General features: G+C 43.1%; 4 protein-coding genes across 4 annotated transcripts; 1 reads left to right on the top strand and 3 right to left on the bottom strand.

Moving 5' to 3' along the window:
- Nucleotides 1-809: 809 nt before the first annotated feature.
- LOC112559583 (iduronate 2-sulfatase-like) lies at nt 810-5,557 on the bottom strand. The gene is given in 11 exon segments (XM_025230915.1): nt 810-1,084; nt 1,086-1,241; nt 1,447-1,727; nt 2,154-2,210; nt 2,213-2,279; nt 2,603-2,763; nt 3,133-3,328; nt 3,772-3,857; nt 4,200-4,377; nt 4,795-4,979; nt 5,225-5,557. Coding segments are annotated over 11 exon segments (1,680 nt in total). The 5' UTR covers nt 5,310-5,557; the 3' UTR covers nt 810-856.
- A 5,405-nt stretch (nt 5,558-10,962) lies between these two features.
- Nucleotides 10,963-14,671, top strand: LOC112560559. The gene is made up of 4 exons (XM_025232478.1): nt 10,963-11,623; nt 12,254-12,574; nt 13,085-13,258; nt 13,596-14,671. The coding sequence occupies exons 1-4, from the start codon at nt 11,192-11,194 to the stop codon at nt 13,917-13,919; spliced, it is 1,251 nt and encodes a 416-aa protein (XP_025088263.1). The 5' UTR covers nt 10,963-11,191; the 3' UTR covers nt 13,920-14,671.
- A 396-nt stretch (nt 14,672-15,067) lies between these two features.
- On the bottom strand, nt 15,068-17,901 carry LOC112559277 (alpha-amylase-like). Its single transcript, XM_025230388.1, is given in 6 exon segments — nt 15,068-15,369; nt 15,863-15,879; nt 15,881-16,095; nt 16,373-16,630; nt 17,385-17,559; nt 17,755-17,901. Coding segments are annotated over 6 exon segments (1,050 nt in total). The 3' UTR covers nt 15,068-15,131.
- Nucleotides 17,902-18,065: 164 nt separating this feature from the next.
- LOC112559582 (alpha-amylase-like) lies at nt 18,066-19,494 on the bottom strand. Its single transcript, XM_025230914.1, has 4 exons — nt 19,291-19,494; nt 18,899-19,102; nt 18,381-18,608; nt 18,066-18,119 (listed from the first exon to the last, which is right to left on the bottom strand). The coding sequence occupies exons 1-4, from the start codon at nt 19,492-19,494 to the stop codon at nt 18,066-18,068; spliced, it is 690 nt and encodes a 229-aa protein (XP_025086699.1).
- Between the last annotated feature and the right edge of the window lie 325 nt (nt 19,495-19,819).

Below are 19,819 nucleotides of genomic sequence, written 5' to 3'. Positions count from 1 at the left end.
TTAGTCAACATACCAGTAGAGTACGGAGAGGTTAGACCCTTTGTTTCAAAAAAAAGAAAAAACAAAAAAATAAATAAATAAATTGCTTTTCACTGCTGTGTCACCCCACTTCTGTGCTCCATCAAATAGTCATGATTTCGCAATGTTGTCAACAAATGAGTGAGATCCCTGACAGCTGGTTCGTGACTATCGCATGTGGTTTTGTAGATAAAGACTTTCAACAGACTCTGGAACGCCTCAGACTTGATAAGTCTGGCATTTTTATCTCTCCCCTAGATACGCCCTCCTTTCTGTGGCTCTAGAAAACACATTAAAAACTAAAACTTTGGGTTGAAATACTGAATTGGCTGGCGCGGTGTCAGAGAAATGTAATTTTGCCGTGAATTATTGTTGGAAATTAAATTAAAATTAAAGAAGTGTTAAATGAGAAAGAAATTTTGGTTCATTCCGCAGAGAAAACTTTTCCTTTATTCTACCAAAATTTGATACTTTAGTTAGCTTTGGATATCACTTGAGTCAGTAACATAAAAATCTCTTAGAGAATAAATAAAAAGTGAGTGTTTTCTCTCTTATCTTTCTCTCTTTCTCTCTGACACACACACACACATGAAGATATATCTACAGGTACCTACTCTCACATCTACTAAACATATATATATATTCAGGTATGCACTGACGCACACGGGTATAAACTCACACACATACCACTCTCTCTCTCTCTCTCTCTCCTTTCTTCTCTTTCTCTTTCTTTCTCTCTCTCACGCACGCATTCAGGAAATACTGCCACCCATTCAGGAAGAAGACCAAAATTCGTCTTGAGTTGTCATTTAATTCTGCCACAAAGTCACTAACACAGCTAGCCAACAATAGGGTCCGGCAGGGACCTTAGGTACTGCTGCAGCGTGTGTCTCCAGCCGTCCCTCAGTTTCTGTGACAGCTGCTGCACGGTGGTCTTGTGCTGCTCCTCCTCCACTACGTTGTGGAACTCGAAGGGGTCCGTGTCGTGGACGTAAAGTTCGGACCCCAGGACGTGACTCCAGTTGGGCGTGTAGCTGACCTTGTCGTATCCCACCCACTCCGTGTAGCCGGTACTTATCCGTTTTCATCGTGTACCCCATCACCTTCTTGTTTTCCCTTGGGTACTGACTATACACGGCATCCTTCCATTTAACGTTTTCATTGGTCGACGGCTCGATCACGTGACGAAGAAGCGGCACGAGGCTCGTGCCTTCAGTGCAAACCTTTAATCAAGCGAAAAAAAAAAAAAAACCTTCAAACGAAAGTGTATATAATGCAGTTTCAGAAGAAAAAAAATTGTGCAGAAAAGTTGAGATTAAGAATGTATAATAATGTTTAAAATACGAAAAAAAATTGCAAATCTAGGAATCATGAAGGATCACTTGGGCGCAAGAAGGGGCTTCAATGAGGAGGGTTAAGTTTCGATACCTCGATGTTTTGCGAGTTTTCGGGGCACGTCTGAGGCTTTTCAAGTCCAGCGAGTTCGGTGATCGTTGGAAACAGGTCCACGGCTTCCACCAGCTCGTTCGTGGAATACGGGATTTGACCGTTGAACCGCTCACCGGCCAGGGCGTTGATGTGCCGGAAGGACTGACCAGAGGTGTCCAAAGGTGATGTTACTCCCGGTACGTGCAGCATGTAGGGAATCTTCAGGGCGATATCGAAGTTGGTGTGCTTGCACCATTCGCCATTTTCTCCTAGCTGCCAGCCTGGAAACCAATTGTCATGTCAAGCATAGAATTCAGTTTGTCGGCAGACCACAAATGTCAACAACGCCGAAGAACTTCAGCCGATCTCCACTTTAAAAAAAACAAAAACAAAAAAACAAAAAAAAACTGCCGAAGGATGGCTTGAAAAATTATATCAGAGAAGCCATACTAACAATAATCATGGGCATTGTATGACAAGCTTAAAGTGTCATTTATCTTCACTTACAAAATATCAAAAAATATTTCTAAAAATTGAAGAATCCATTTTCTCAAACATTTACTATTTTATAAATGTGTTTTTCTCTCTCTAGTTCTGTCTCTGTCTATCTAGTCGCTCGAATAATAAAATATGAGCATGAAGGTGTGAAGACGATAGCTAGTGTGTATCATCACCGAGACGATGATATAGCCCAACGATCTACGCACCATGATCGCCGAGGAAGGAGACGATTGTATTTGAGGACAGACCGTTCTTTTCGAGGCCTCGAGAACTCTGCCGATGAGATCATCAGTGTAGCTGACAGCAGCTGAGTAGCTCTGGCGGAGAACTTTCTACACGTTGATGAGATAACAAACAAGTCTGATGAACTGAAGATACAACCCAGTTTCGTATTATTACAAATAACATTGTCGGCAAATCAGCGACACCCCAAAACATTTTTTACATACCTCTGCGTGCGTGACTCGCACTTTTAAATTTTTTTTCTCAAAAAAAAAAATAAGTTGACACCGTTTGTTATAAGATATGAAGTAGCTTTTGTGGAAAATACTTCGAGTAGAATTTTTTGTTGCATATTTAATGTCTTTACATACTAGATTATTATACAGTTCTCTCAGTTTCTACCTAACAGCATCAGATACTAGTCAATGTCTACCTGGAAGTCGTCTGGAATGAGATGATCAGGTCCAATTAGAGAAAGTGAAGACACATCGTGATAGTTTCGAATCTCCTCGAAATCGCTCCAAGCAAGCTCTGTCAGGTTCTCTGGCCGTGTTCTGTGTTCAGCCAGGTGAATGTTTGACATGGGATAGAGACCTGGAAAATAGATCAGTTAATGTGTGGTACCAGCTCTCCCATTGGCTGAGTCCTTCACAAAGTAAGCACATTCATGTAGAATGCTGACGTCTGTGTTTATGTGAATGGTGATGCTTGTAAGCGCGCACTCGAGAAAGAACATTTTAATAGAAGAAAATTGTGTCCATTCTATTAATTAAAATTAACTACGTTGGACATTTTTTAAAACTTTATCCCCTGCACAGACTCACATAAAAAGAACATTCAGAAATTCTAGTTTATTATGCAAAGCTCTTCCTATGAAACGACAAGAGACGAAAGAAAGAAACATTTGAAATGGTGGAGAACTAAGATGTAAGTATTATGACTTTACACACATGTTACACCTACTTTCAAATTCAGCAGGGTATCTAAAGGGCAGATGAGGCTTGTGAAATCCAACGGCTAGAAAGAAGGGTTGATGGCGGTGGTTAGCGGAGTAGTTGCCGAGCCACTCGATGGCGAAGGAAGCAATGTCGCTGTCTTGAAGAAAACCTGTTCTGGTCACGTTGACTGGGTCGCAGGCGGGATTGTTTTGTGGCCCGACCTGCCACACATTGTGCATTATACAAAAATATTAAATTATATATTATAATATATTAAGCTATTGTACCATCACTGACACCTTTCAGATCAGAGGTCAGAATTCTAATCATCTTTTTAAGCTTTGTGTATACATAGCTTGGTGTATCTGCCCTGCTAATTAAACTGACCAAATCCTGGTTAAATAAGGATTTGGATTCAGTCCTGATTACATTCGATTAGTGTGGATTATGACTCGGTGGTGAGTAATACTTGTGGAGTAGAATTTAATAGGTATGTAAAGTAAACCTTTCTTACCTGTGGAATCTGATTCAATTCTATATTAAATCTGAATTAATTCAGAAAGAGTATTAAATCTGATTCAATTCTGATCGAGTATGTAGCTGATTCGGTCCTTGTTCTGTAATCGGATTTAATCTTAATTATATAATGGAATGTGATTCATACATTAGGGAGTGGCGGCTGTTCTTCGCCTAAATGAACTCTTTTTGACCAGCTCTCTGGAAATTCATTGTGTCCTCCCGAGCTTGTGCCTGAAAATTATATAAAACAAACAAAAGACAACATATAATCAATCCCGCTAGTAATTTTTCATTTTTGCATTGTCTGTCTGTCTTGGTCGATCAGAAGGTAGGTCGGTCGGTCTTGGTCTGTCCTGGTCTGGTCTGGGCTGGCCTGGTCCGTTTGTCTGTCCTTCTCCTCCATTCCGTCTTCCCTCTTTTTTAATTATTTCTTCTTTTTTTTTTCTTTACTTTTTTCATTCTCTGAATCTTCCAGTCACTTAAATATCAAGATAGCTTTCAGACTAAACGATGGAAGAAAAATTCTAGATACAAGAAAGCAGAAGTAGAAGAAAATGAAAAGGTATGTTTCACCTGGGTGAAATATTTTGCCAACACCCTGTGTAACATAGCCATGATTTTTGAAAAACTGGGGCAGTGTGGTAAAGTCGCCGGCAACGTCCCTCCAGTAGGCATGTAGGTCCAACACCCGAGTCGTGTCGGGTCGTCGCCCAGTCAGGAAGGAGGTCCGACTCGGCCCACAAAGTGCTTGCTGCAAGTAGACGTGTGTAACAGAAAAAAAAGCGGACCTACGATGTCGCCATTACATTTTTAAAAATTTAAATATATAAATATATGTCAGTGTGACATCAAAAAAGCACCTCAAGGCTGTCATCGTGTCAGGAAAATACCATGTGGTCAACACTATCTCTCATGGCGAGCAATGTAAGATATTAAAAAGAAATAGATAACAGATACACTTTTTCTCATTCACTCTCTCTCTCTTTATCTCTCTCTTTGTTTTACATAACAATCAGAGATAGATGAGTAAGACAAAGACAAACAACGTAGACAAAGACTTCAGCAGACAAGCTAGCTAAATATGAAGGTTGGATACGACGAAGGAAAAAAAACCTGCAGACTCCAGTAGAGAAATCCAAGGACTAAACAAAGAGTTAGCAAGCATTACCTGACTGTAAGCTCGCTTAAACAGCACACTTTTGCTCGCTAGGTGATCGATGTTAGGGGTCACCATGTTGTTTTCTCCATAGCACCCAAGTTTAGGTCGAAGGTCGTCAGCAATCAGGAATAGCACATTTGACGGAGAGGATGAAACCGTTTTCAGCCATGATGTCATGGAATCCTCAGAGGTTACTGAAACAAACAATTTTAGGCATTTTCAGCTTATCATGTCTTATTTAATTATACCATCTTAAGCAATGATTTCTCCTGAGCTTTCAGTAGAAAAAAAATGAAAAAGAAAAAAAAAAGACAGACGGTACACGTATTCAGAAATATGATTTATCCAAAGTATGACACTTTTCGAATATTAAGAAGTATCTTTGGTTTTAAGAAAAACTTTTAAACAATGTCACCTAATAAAAGACTTAAATACCTACCTCCTTGAGCTCTCAGAACGCCAGTAAAGACAACCAGAATGACCACGATGACTCCAAAGGCCATCTGCCTGGTCGAGTTGAACATGTTTCCCTGTAATCCTAATTCTTCTGTGTACGAATATCCAAATCAGCAGACTGATTTATTCTCTCAAAATGTGAAGGCATTTACAAACCAATCATGAGTGGAGAGAATATTGGGAGTAAGAGATAAGATGTAACCTATATAACTCCGTGCTACAAGAGCTTCATCACCAGTTATGTCAGAGAGAAGATTTCCAACGGATACACCCTAGCAAAAGTGTCTGACTATACCTTTGTCTTATCTGTCTATCCCGGCTAAACAGTTGCAGCTGTCAGCTCTGAATGGCATGTGGGTTCACTGAATCTTTAAAATGGAAGCTTTGTTTCATGCGAGTAGAAGATGAACAACAAGAGTCCTCGGGAGCCGAAAACTAATATTTTTTTAGGAGAGTGAAAAGTCGAAAAGTGTTTCCGCCATTTCTATAAATTACTTCCTGTGTGTGTGTGAGAGAGAGAGAAAACATGTTGCAGACTTCATCATGGCTGCTATGGAAATATAATTTCACAAGGTTACTTACATTCAAAACACACACACCCATCGGAATGCATGTTTGCCCAGCTCACTGTGTCACAGTCCTACATCACACTCACCTGGATCACCTGATATTCGTTGAGCTGAGGATTGTGCAAAACGACTCGAAAATGTGAATTAACTATACGACAAATTATACCTACATATGTAAATAAGCAAACAGAAATTAAACCATATCACTCGTACTACGACTTGTTCTTCCCAGCGCAATCACACACACAGTCAGCTGGTTTGTGAGATCAGGCATGAGAAAAGATAAGATTTATAATATGTCAGACGGTAATTGATCACGTGACAAGAGCCTAACTTACTGTACTAGAGTTGTACAATACAATACTTCTCTTTATCTCTCTCTCTTTTTTTATCGCTCTCGCCCTCTCTCTCTCACGCACACACTCAGCTTCAGACACACGTCCACCCGCACGCACGCGCAAGCCAAACAAAACACCTGAGATACACCTTTGAGTTTTTCTCTCTAATTATCAAAGCCACAAATCAGAAAAGCAGCAAAGGAACTATAACACAGCTACTGTTCATCGACACTCGGTGCGTGATTGGCACCTCCCCTCGACGGCTAAAATAAACATCTGATTGATCAGAAAAACAAGTTAAAAATTAGTTTTATCTTAAAACCGCACACGTGTCTATAAAAAAGTAGTCTCAGATCGAAAAAAAGGTTTGACATAAGATGTTACACTTTATTGTCTAAAGAGTCACGAGCAAAATATCGGTCCATTTCTTCGCTACAAAGAAAACAAAAGAATAACTGGCAAGCTCGAGATCGAGGTCATTAACCCCTTCAGGGTGTGCATTTGAAATGAGGAGATTATACACCGAACGCCTCAATTTACATAAATTCTTCAACTTCTTCTGTATTTCTCTCCGAAAGTATACAATCTACATGACTTTTATATTATAACTGAGAAATCTTTATTTGAAATACTCTCTTTAAAGCGCACTATAAACAATAAACTCTCATGTTGCAGCTGGTGTCTAATCTACAAATGCTGGTTTTAGTATAGTAACTAGGATATGCTTATGTATCCATATCTCATCAAACATAATTAATACGTACAGATAAATTCTTACAGTTGCTTATGGACGGCTCCTGTGCACCGGCAAAAAGCAAAATGATCCCGTCGGTTAGGTATTAAAGACTGCATTGAATTCGGGGCCAACAAGTTCATGAAGGCAAGCGCCCATTTCCTCGCCATGGAATGGACCCAGGGATCCATTCCCTACTTTGGTCAACCGGAGGAAGCATGCTTCATGCAGGCGGTGAAATCTGAGTTCGGAAGCCGTAGCTCGTTTTCACTAGACTATCTTAAAGACCAACCTGATCGGTTTGCGGTTTTTTTTTCAGATATCAGTAGATATATGCGATTTAAATTTAAATTTAAGTCTCCAAAACCCACCTGTTAATCAATTATCCACGCGATTCCCACCTGCGGTCAACGAGCGCTGATAACAGTGTACTACGTCACATTGGTGCACCATTCACAACATTTCCTGCTGTCAACACCAATCAGAGAGAGATAATGACCGACGGTTCGGATTATTCGGACGCTGACAGTCTTCATTTCTCGTGCTTCTGAAAAAAAAAAACAACTGCTACTTTAGCACGAGAAATGCAGACTTTCAACATCCGAAAAAACCCAACCTCGCTCTGATTGGTGTTGACGGCTGGCAGTGTTGTGAATGGTGTCGTCGTTGAACGAAGGTGTGAATTGCGTACTTTGCTAGCGGATAATTAATTAACGAATGGGTTTTGGAAGTTGAAAATTACAGGTTAGGTTATCGCCTATATCTACCGATATCTTCGAAAAACGCTGATCATTTAAGTTGGTCTATAAAAAGTTTAAATGTGCGATTAAAGAGGGACACAACCAAACCAACCCGTCATTCTTTGGGTATTCTTTTGGTTCACGTCCTCGGGGTCAGAATTACGCATCAATACCCCGAGGGTAAGACTCGCTGGCATTTCAAGAGACAATAACCTTTTATTCCCTAAAACAATTCTCAGCACTTTCTATATTTAAAGAATTCTATGTGCTAGATAAACTTTGTTTTACGAATGCTGGAAGAATTTAGTTCGCGTGCTGCCGCGATTAAATATTATACTCTGTAGTCGAAGGCGAAGTGCATTTGTGGTCCGCTGACTGCGTCCACAGATGGCGCTGAGGGTCTTACGGTAGCGGGAGGAGCGCGAAAAGTAAACGAAAAAACTGACGGAACTGTTGACGACCGTGAGGGCCATGGCGTAGAGGTGCGCGGCGAGGAAAACGTTGTAGTAACGTCCTCCGGACGTAAACCCAGGGATGATGGCCCTAGTCAGCGACAAGGCCAGGATGGGGAAAGAGCAGATGATGTAGACACAACAGATCAACACGAGCATGCGTGTGGCGGCCAGCTGCAGCTGACCGGCTGCGTCACTTCCTGTGGAAAGGTTAGCCGCTGCTTTGCGCCATTCGGCCGAAAAGCGGAGCTGCGTCACGGTCTTGGCTGTGGCAAACCACACGACGAGAAAGGTGAGGAGCGGTACAGCTGACGACAAGAGGAGGTCGTGGATCGCTTCGAAAACAGCTTTGTTTTGAGCAAACATTGGAGAAGGAATCAGTCTCCACTGGATGCGACCGGTTTCCTGACTGTAAACCCCAGCCGCCGAGTACTTCAAGCTCACCGGAACATGGAGAAGCGACGATGACACCGCTAAAGCACCCAGTAGCGTGGCCATGGCGCGGGTGCTGATGACGGAACTCGCCTGCAGCGGATACACGACACAGATACACCGTTCCACCGCGATCACCATCGTCACGCACCCGGATATCGTCTTCAACGTGTACATGAGGCCGAGCAGACAAGCCAGACTTTTCGTGTAGTACTCGGAACCTCTGTCGGGATCAAAAAACTCGAATATTTTGAGGACGGCTAGGGTGCTGACGACCAGGACGTAGCCCAGGTCAGTGAGTGCCAAGGCGAATAGACAAAGGTTTATGCGGTCGTAAGGCCCTGCGCCAAAAGACGAGAAGGTTGACCACGTTAGTCGGAGCTCCCACGACGAAGAGCAATGGGTACACACAGTAGTCACACACCGCCGCGATTATTTTGTACGTCTTCATGTCGAGGACGTCATCGAGATCTTTCTCGAGCGAAGACGCATTCTTCAAATAGCGTGAGTAGTTTTCAGCTTCAGCTCGTGTAGAGCTCAATATGTCTGCAAAAGAGAAATCAACCATTCAAGTTAGATGAATAGTTTTAAATGTTTTTCAAAGTAATGTATATTTTAAATGGCCGTTGGAAGTGTAGAGAGAATGCTTGTGATGCTGTCTCGTTCTTTCCCTTCTCCATCTCTCACTCGCGCTCGCACTCACGCACGCGCACACACACACACTTATTAAAGTTAAGCGTTACGGGAATTTTCCACAGAACCGATGATCCACAAACACGCATTGCATCGAAGACTAAGCACTACCTGGAGTCTCACTAACGGTAATGGACATCATGAAACTGTTATTTTCCTCCACGATAAACAAACACTGTCTGATCCTCGGGACTCTCGTGTCGACTCGTAGCAACGTCACGAACCCTTTCAAGTGTTGCAAGCCAGCAAGCAACTGTTTGAGCTAGAGGCCGACATGGCTGTGGGAAAACTGTTTAGGACAAACAAACATGTCCTTTTATTTATTTTTTTCGCATAAGACGTGGTTAATGTGTTCAGCAATCGGAACTAGGTGGGGATTCGGCAATTAGGCTTTATAGGCCGTAAACTACATTAGTTAGAAAAAGAGAGGAGGACTGTTTACAAAATCGATTAAATTGCAATGGTGACATACTATTCCAACAGAATTTCACATACAGAAAATACAAAATAATTAGACGTATGTGTACTCGAATGTACTCCCATCTTTGTTGAAAATAATGTGTTTATTCATGGCCCAAAACTATCAAAGTAACCTGCTGCTGTTTAGAAGAAAGCAATTAGCCCACTTTCATTGCTGCTGTTTTCTTTGCTTGTGGCAAACATCGCAAATATCGTTCTGAGAAGTGTGTACACAGTATTTGTGGTAGAAAATTTTACAAGAGCAATGCTGCAAAATCTAATTATAATTATAATTACAGTTCGTTTAAAAAGCGTCTTTGTTTAAAGTGATGTGCACACACCTTCCGCCTCAATTATACCAGTAAAAGATGTAATAAGACTAAATTATTTTGAATTTATCGGTTTGGCATTTTGTTATTTTCATAAAACTTTCATGGCGCGATTAATATTTTCCTTGAAGAATGTATTTGTAATTATAAGGGTTCCAGTGTGACGTGTGGCATTAGCAACTTATAAATCCGCTGTAATTTTGTCGGACCCCCTTCATTCAGGGCGGTAAGTTTATTGTACCAAGATGTATTAAGACAGTAGCACCAGTAATAACTTCTACTCCTGTGTTGCGTAACTTTCAGCTCTTTGTGGCTTTCGCCTGTTTCCTCTCTATTCAAAAGTGTCAAAGGAATTTCTTACTATGTGAGATTTTTAAAACAGCTTGCCCCCCCCCCCTAATTCCCGGCTGTCCTTATTTTTAAACAAAATTGTTAAAGGGAGGCAAAACTAAGGGTACATTAAAATTTGCTTTGCAGAGTAGGTGCCCTTAGTTGTGGGCTCATGCACTTAGCTGATCCCAGTCTCTGAGCCTTCTCCTTAGATGTATAATAATTGCAGTATAGCTATAATTTTTTGTTAGACAATTGCAGCTTAGCTACATGTGTACTACTTGCAGTATAATTATAACTTTATGTTAGTCGCCTTTTTTATTACAAAGTGAGCAAGTGAGCATGTACGGTAACTAACAAGGAGAACATCATGACTTTCGCTCGTCTGAAGGTAATGGACCTTAGCTCGCTACTGTAACCGTCAGCAGTAACACAGAGGCGTTGTAGTCGGTTGTTTTAATTTGTCTGTAAATACTTTATCAGGTTTTATAAAGTCCAGCTTAACTAAGCCAAAGATGTTCCTGTCAGTGCGTCTAGCAGCCTCCGAGTCGGCGCAGCAGCTAGGGTACAATTCTACATGCCTTTCCCTTTACATTCCTGACCCTCCACCCCTTCCTCTAGTCACGGAACCGGTTTCCGGCCGCTGCTTGCTGCGGCATCAGATTTCTTTCTCTTCGCTGGGCTCATGTACACGTTGCCTCCTGCAACATGGCGGCCGAGTGAGCAGCGCGAGCTAAGAACTGCCAGCAGACGAAATTTCAAAACTCCAGCAACCCGCAGTTCTAGTCATCTCGAAGCAACTGGTCCTCTCCTTGCTGCGTCAGAGAACATCGCAGATTCGATCTGAGGAGGGTTTTCCTCCCTCGTCTGGAAGCATGGGTGTCGGGGTGTGCCTCTCCAGAAGTCCCAGCCTGGTCTCTGTGTTAACCCTTTCGCGATTAGCCATCGTCACGCTGGCGGCGTCCGTGTGGCTGCGGGGGCCGACGTCAGCAGACAGCATGGCCGTGGGGCAAGCCGTGCATTCGCCAAGGTACGTCCTCGTGTTCGGAGGCAACGGGTTTCTGGGAGGGGCCACGGTGGAGAGACTGTTGGCAGCGGGGCACAGGGTGGTGACGGTCCACCGGGGAAACTGGTACTGGGACTCGGCCTTCGTCGTCAAACCTTACGTGACGCACATCAAGTGTGACCGGATGTTATCGCTGGACAAGTGCCCTCAACTCCTTGACCTCGTCAACAACAATGGTAGCTTTGACGCCGTGGTGGACTTCAGCGCCTATCATCCGTTTTCCATCAAGGAAGCGCTCAAGGTTAGTGTAAACACTTGCCCTGTTGTCGAGTTTGTTTTGCTTGTTTGTTTTAAGCCGCGTGTACGGTCCGTGTGCAGTAGTCCGCGGTGTGTTCATGTATTATGTATGTCCTGTGTGTCAAACGTGTTGTGTATGAGAGAGCATGCACATTCGTTGTGCTTGTGTGTGAACGTGGGAAAGAGCTAAAGAAGATGCACTCGCATATGTGTGTGTGTGCTTGAGAGATGGAGAGCATGTTCATTGGTTAGCATGTGTGAGAGTGTTTATGCGCGGGTTTTCGTAACTGCTACCATGTTTTCGTGTAAACATCGCAGTAATCATTACAGTGATTACTATTGCGCCTTATGAGGATTGCGATGTTGCGCATCATTACAATCGTTTTACAAGACAGTTATTATTTGGAGAAGGGCTTGCGTGGGAAATCAAATGTGACACACTAATTTACAGTGCAACTTGCAACAGGTGGTATCCAGACCTTTTTCAGCTTATCACAAAAATTGGTGAGCTAGTCACAAACATAAATAGAAGGAATACAAATAGAATAGTAAAGAACCTTCATATCTTCTTACATTCAAATTCTCCTTCACCATCTGTTTTTCGTTTTTTTTCCTGTGGGGGCGCCGGTGACAGGTGTTGAAAGACAAAGCCAGGTTTTACATCTACATCAGCACAGACTCTGTCTACGACGTGTGCGACAAATCTCACGCGGACCCCACGCGAGAGAGCGACGCCGTCAGACCAGCGTCCGAGCAGCGGCGTCAGGAGCTGCAGGCTGTCGAGAGCTACGGCCACCGCAAGCTGATGATCGAGGAAGAGCTGGTCCTGCAACGGGAGGCTGGTGGCATCCCCTTTGTCTCGCTACGCCTGCCGGATGTCATAGGGCCCAAAGACAACACATACAGGTGGTGGATCTACCAACTGTGGATACGCCTTGCGGACCACCTGGAAAAAGTATGGAAACAATGCAGACATGTTTGTCATTTTGCAATCATTTTGTTTCTTTAAGGTTTATATGCTATGGGATTTGCTTGTATTTTGTTTCTCTTATTATTTTTACTTTTTTTTTTTTTGGTCATCCTATAATTAGCAGCGGTAATAGCAGAAGAAAGGATGGCAGTACAAGGATGAGTAGTTTTAGGTAGGAGGAAGAAGAGTGTGTGTAATCATAATCTAGTAGGAGTAATTGTATGAGTACTACAAGCAGCAGTAGTTAGTTAGGAGTATAATGATGAAAAGTTGTAGTACAGGGAGTAGGAGCCGCTATAGGAATAAGAGGAGAAATAGAGTAGTGTGTGTAAATGAAAGTAGTCGAGTAGTAGGAAAAGGAGGAGAATGGGAGTAGTTTTAGGAGTGCAGTAAGAGAAGGAGCATGTCTTACAACGTTGTTGATTGCCATTTTTTTATTAAGAAACGATAGAGAAAAAATTAAAAATAATCTTACCTTACCTTCGTCACAATCAGCCCTTAGCTATCCCATCATTCCTCGTGAACAAGCCTATGAGCCTTGTCTACGTGAACGACGTTGCTGACGTCATAGTCCGGCTCATGGATCCAAAACCGGAAGTTTTTGACCAGGCCTTTAACCTGGCGTTTAAGGAGACTCCCACCTTGCTACAGTTACTAGGGGACATGAAGGTATGTACTTTTGACTTCCATCGAGCTTGTAACTTGTTAGGTCAGTGAAGCTGCCAACCTCTGTTCTTGTACTGCAACTCGTGTCCGTTCATTGGCTCGATTTCTAGTTTTGTCTACCAGTGGGGTGCCAACAATGATAGTCAACAAATATTTATCTTTCAGGGTAAAGTAAGCCTTATCTGAATAAAAAAACAACGTGGAAACTAAGGAGCTTACAGACTTTTTTCCATTTTTGTTTCTTCGCTTGCTTGTTTGGTCGAAGGCAGGGGCTTAGACATAAAATTAGTGGATGTGCGTTTATCAGAGAATAGACATGTAGTCGTCTGCCTTCTTACAGCTGGCCCTCAACATCACAGACCTCAGCATCATAACCGACAACTCCGTCAACGCCGTCCACATGTTCCCGTCCGTGCGGAGCGGCCCTATTGACATCACCAAGGCGCAGGAGAGTCTGCACTGGTCCCCCACGCCCCTGGAGACAGCCATCGTGGAGACAGTGGACTTCTACGAGCGGACGATGACGGACCCGTACATGGTCGGCCCCCGGAAGGAGATCATCCGCACCATGGAGACTCACTTCACCAGCAAGCCACTTATGTTGCTACAGGGCTTGAAAAAACATTACGGGCTCAACTATCAAGTGCCCAAAGAGGAGCTGTGATGTGGTCTGCTTGTTCGGGGCATCTGAATGGTCTGTGATTGTGTTGTGATGCAGGAAGGAAGGGGAGGGGCTTGATAATAACAGCGATTTCTGTTCTTCACATTGAAGATGGCGGCCAAGTAGGAACTAATCTCATCAACTCCTTGTCCTGTGTTGTTATCTCTGTCACCGAGTCTTTGGCTTTGACTGTAACAAAATGTGATTTTGTTATATTTACCTGCAAGCGAGTGTCTTGAGAGTTGTACACGAACATAAGAAAAGCCATTAAATAGACTCACCAGAAATTGGCCTTTAATTTCTTGACCCTGTAAACTTTGGAATTCCGAAATTTATTCCAGGAGTAGAGGTGGAAGAAGTCAGAAATTTATCTGTCGCCAAACATCGCTATGCTTTTCTTTTTTCCAGAAAATATTTAACAGTTTGGAGAGTGCCTTGTCTGGAGCATTGAGAGAAGAATGGATGGCTTAGATGGTTAAAATGAAATTGTTATGCTATGTGTATGGGTTATGGCGTTGCTCAGAAAGACTGCTTTCCGTCGTTGGTGTATTTGCATTTTGTATGCCATTGCGCGCTTCATGCCGTCCATCATCGTGAGTTAATGATATGTGAGATTCCCACACAGGCCTTGATTCTGATTGTCGTCTGCTGATTCTCCGTCTCTGTGCTATCAATGTCAGTACGAAAGTAAAATGAATACTAAGTTGCAAGGAGATGAAAATAAATTTTCTGAAGGCATTTGGTGTTTAGTGTTGGTTGCATGCGTGCGAAGACATGAGATGTGCATTCGGGACTGCATGCTAGTGAATGTATTCTGTGCTCTCCTTTCTTTTTCCCCATTCCCCTCCATTTACTGTTTCATTATATACTTCTTGTTATTTTTGCAATCTTCTAAGTCAAGATGCTTTCCACTCTCAAAATGAGGATTAAATATAAAAACACCACACTGATTAGCTTATACTGCCAACTTCATAAATCAAATATTGTCATTCTGTGAGTGTGAGAGAGTATGTGTGTGTGTTTTCATATTCATGCGTGTACGTGCGAGCGTACGGGTGGTAGGGGAGGGTCGGTGGCTGGGTGGCTGGGTAAATGTGCACGTATGCTCGCTGAGAAACCAAAGCAGAGCAGTCAATAAGAGATAACAAGAGTTACAATCCTCAGTGTTTTATCGTCAAACAAGCGAGTCAAGTTCGGCAGGAGTCTTCCTGAAAGTTAGGACAGTGTGTCTATGGTGCACGCGCTGCTTCCGAAATGAAAGACGTTGAGAAAACCGCAGCGAGCAATGTGGTTGACGGACGTGTAGGGCGCGGCTCCGCCTCCTGCTCCTGTGCACGTGCTGGCGCCTATGTCACCTTCCCAGCTTCCCACAATCGCTTTGAACTCAAAGTAACTGTCTTCAGTCTTGGAGCAATCCATGTCCACGTCTATGAGCCAGTAATGTTGTCCATACCTGCAAGGGACAGAAGCATCAAACGTCATTGTGTGTGAGAGAGTTAAAATAAAGTTAAATAAAGTAAATAAAGAGTTAAAAGAGTAAGAACTCATTATCATCTTACCATAAGAAATAAATGAGGTGCTTCACGCAAATTTTAATAGCACAAACATCGCCATCAAATATTCCATCTAGACTAGAATGTGACATTCATTTAACCGTCAAAAATATCTACAGTCGTCCTTATCAGCATTCTCAGATTTAGATTATCCACAGCCGTCACTTTCGTGAGTTTTGATAAGTCACAAGTTTGCCATCAATTAATAATAATAGGTAAATGGATTTTTTAATTTGTTTTAATTTTTTTAGTTTTGTGGCCTACTGCGGAAAATTGCAAAAGACTAGAAAATGTCCAAAAATTCTTTAAATGCATAAAACACGTGTAATATTAATCTACCAAATCACTTACTGCCCTGAGTATAGATAAATATTTATTTGCGTTGTTGCTTACTTGTTGAACTCGCTGTACGCCCGAATTGCTGCGGTCGTTTGTTGTCCAGACAGCAGGGGTGCCGGTGGGTGGAAGTCCTTGGAAGCTACCCTGACCCGACTCAGCCCCGTACCAGTCCAGGTAATCATCGCCCACGCTCCAAGCGCTCACCTTAGCAAAGTGGCTCCCCGTGCCCAAGTCGCGGTGCTTGATGGGAATGGCGCATGCGCTGCTGGATGCAACGCTGGTGCAGCCTTGCGTCACAGGTATCAGAAAGTGTCATGCAGCCATTGATATTCCAAAGAATATAATACTGACATCGTCTACATTAACTGACCCCTGCTCATACCTCCACGGACCACTGTCTGCTAACGTTGATCAGGTAATAACACCAGGGACTTGTAGAATTTAAAAATGAGAACATCCTTGCTATTGATTAGTTCAAATCTCGCCCACCCGACCACTTAGGCATACACACAGGGATGCATGCATACACGCGTGAGCTGTATTCGATTGTTAATGGTGCCTCACCTGACCGATGCTTGTGGTCAATACCTCCCCGAATAAAGAGGTCCTGGCCTACACTGGTTTGTCTCTCTATCAAGATGACTGTTCTTCGCCATGGGTTGTCTCCATAGTCGATTGTGGCCCTTGGAGCTTCAGTTCCAGTGCCGGTGCCGGTGCCAGTGCCGGTGCCAGTGCCAGTGCCGGTGCCAGTGCCGGTACCAGTGCCAGTCCCGGTGCCAGTGCCACTTCCCATCCCTACATTACATCCGGTCTTCGGACCATCTGTTGACCAACAACTAAGTGATATACAACGCCGGCGTCAAGGGATGGCGAGCAGGGACGACCGCCCAAGGTGCCGAGCATAGCGCCTGGTGGGATGGTATCTTGGGAGATGGAGATAATCAGTAATTTTCACAATCTTTGAAAGTCCAAGAACTCAAATCGCCTTCCCTTTCAGCGGAGTAAAAGTAAACACCGTTTGCACATTACTTTTAGCCGGTTCTTTCCCCCATTAGACTTCCCTCATATCAGAAAGCTATCGCATTTAACTAGGTAATCTTTTGAAGACAGAAGGCATGAAAGAGTGTTTAGACTCTTTACACTATGATAACACTATGTCATTTATTACCGCGCGATGCTATGCCGGTTTGGAAAGGCCCCACAGCTCTATTTGCCTAAATTAAGGCCCCGTATCCAGGGCTCTCATGTATCTGAAAAGTGATATAGGGAAATGGTCTGTTGTTGTTTAATAGATGCTGAGATCAGAGAGACGGAATATAACACATCAATTAATCTGGGGTTTTTTAAAAATTTCGGCCATCAAAGAGAGAAAAGGGAGACAGAATGCCACAAATGTCACAAAAATTCTCAACTGAATTTAAGTTAAGAAATCTGTTTGCAGAAAATTAAATGAGGAACAAAGTTAAAACTGTTAAAACATTTTCTGTTCCACATTTATTAAAATGAGCATGAATAACCCTTTTCAGACTCTAGACATGGAGAAAATCACTCCACAAGTAAACACCACATAACTCACCAACAACAAATGCTACAACAGGATTACTGGAGTCGTATGGAGTCAAATGGGCACTTCCACTGGCATCCACAGTGATCTTCTGGGCACAGTTGCTGACGAGATCACAGTATTCCCCAGCTGGTAGCCCTGTGTCAAAGGTTTTATCAAACCCACCCTTACCCATGGCAAAGAAACCCTGAAAAAGAAGAAACGAGTCTTCTGTGTGAAACCTCACCTCATGTGTTTTATGACAATGAATCTCATTTATTTTCCCATAATCTCTTTGCTAAGATATTGATTACAAAAGCCATGAATCTATGTCTGGTGTAAGGGAATCAGTCATAATGTGTGAAAATATCTACTAAATTCTTCTGTAATTGATTCGACTCACCTTTGTGCCCCTCGCGAAGCCCAAAACGCTGCCTTCCTGAAAGTAATGGCTGACGTCAGTTTCCGGCAACAGCGTTTCTAAAAGCCACCATGTTGCCGATGGCCGGCCACCGGTGCTCACACACCCATCCCCCACCGCAACTGCCATCGGCGTTGATGGTGACATCGGCTGTTGAGTAGTCGCTGTTGTGGGGTGGGCTGCTGTCAGGATCGGAGAACTCGAAGGAGCTCATGACGCGAACAAAGCCAAAGTTCCAAGCTATGGTGAAGGCCTAAGTGAAAGAAAAAGTCCAGAAAGTCTTCAGCTTACTGTCATAGGGGTCGCCTCCTGGCAATGCATGTCCACTGAAAGATCTTGCGGGTACTCTTTCATGGATAGAGCTATCAAAAGTATTTTAATTTGCTCTGCTGCGGATAAATAAAACGGTTCATGTTTGTATGTAAGGAATAATTAAGTGTAAAAAATATGAATATTCCATTCATAAAAATGCATTTTACCTGCTTTTTTAATTTTTTGAAAATGGCGATTTTTATGCAGCGATTGATACTAGAATAAAAGTGAGCAACCACAAAGCCTGCAGAAATGGAAGCCTGATCATATTGCAACTGGTGGCATGAATTACTTACCTGAACTAACTTATAGTCATCCGGTCTGTGGAAGGTCACCATGTTGCCGCCTGCCCCGTGACCCCGCTGGTTGTCATGGTTGTCCACAAAGACCAGGGCGTGGCCTGAGTCCAGCATCCCGCCGCCAACACCGACGTTCTTGAAGGACCCAAAGTCTTGCACGGCACGCGTCATAGCGGGACCGTAACGGAACTCCGTCACGTAGCCCAGGTCGGTGTACTCCGTCGCCTGCACGTGAAAAGAACGGCATTTAATCTCACCCTCTTCCTCTCTCCATTCCTGTCTCCCTGTTTTCGTACCCAAAACTTGTGCAACAACTCTACATCCCACTAGTACAAGCTATAGATAAGTGCCTATGTATTTGTGTTCGGTTATTTTCTTTAAAATATTCCAAAGTGTTCAAAAATGTCAAGGATAGTTTACAAACAAACAAACGCACACACAAACACTGCAATGTTTTCAATTAATAAAGAGTTAATCATGTTTTCTAGTGTTTCAATCTAATTAATGCAACTCACTCTAATGGCGCCGTCTCCCATGTCGATGACCTCGTGAGCGAAGAAAGGTTTCCCTCCAAACTTGGTTTCCTTCAACATACCCTGAATGGCCGTGAGATCCTTGGGCCACATGTGCTTGGAAGCGTCCACCCTAAATCCCGCCACACCAAGTTCTATCATGTGGTTCAGGTACCCGGCGATCTTTTCTCTCACGTAGTCCTGGCTCTGTGAGGACACGTTCACGATGCATTCACAGGAAAAAATCAAACCTTCCTCACCTAGTGAGGACAAACTAACAAAAGCACCGTTAATACGGATTTCTTTACAGTAAGATGGTACTTAAACGGGTTTAATCATTTTGCAAAGAGACGAAAGAGAAAGATCTTGGAAAAGACTGTCACATTATGGCGTACCTGATCGAGGTCTGCCAGGGTCAGTAAGTTGCAGTTGCGCACCTCCATTGCGTTTCCATAGTTCTGAATGGAACCAGAACCACTCGGACACTTAGAACGGGGGTTGAAGTGTGTAGACGTGTAGGGCACTTCCGGAAAATCCAGAGTGCCGCCGTCAAACTTGGATCCCGCGGTCCCCACGCCTGAGCGCTCTGTGCCAGTCATTTGGTTCATCACGATGTCGGCGTAAATGCTGTACACGACGTCACGAAAAAACAAACAAACACAGAAACAGTGAAATGTGTTGTCTTCAAGTCACGTATAAACAGTGAATGTGTTGTGACACTTTAAATCACGTAAGACGATGAAGCTGCCAAGTTCTGTTAAAATGACAATGAAATGAGGCTTTTAAATAAATAAGCTAAATTTTTTGTGTAACTGTTTAAAGTGAGTGGAGCTTTTTCTTTTTACCATAACGTTTGTCGGATACTTTAATGATACATCTATGCGAACAACTAAAACAGCTGCCTCATAGTGTTGTCTATTTATA

Source organism: Pomacea canaliculata, linkage group LG3, assembly GCF_003073045.1.
Source record: "Pomacea canaliculata isolate SZHN2017 linkage group LG3, ASM307304v1, whole genome shotgun sequence".
NCBI classification, from domain to species: Eukaryota; Metazoa; Mollusca; class Gastropoda; order Architaenioglossa; family Ampullariidae; genus Pomacea; species Pomacea canaliculata.
This window is presented reverse-complemented; position numbering and strand designations above follow the sequence as displayed.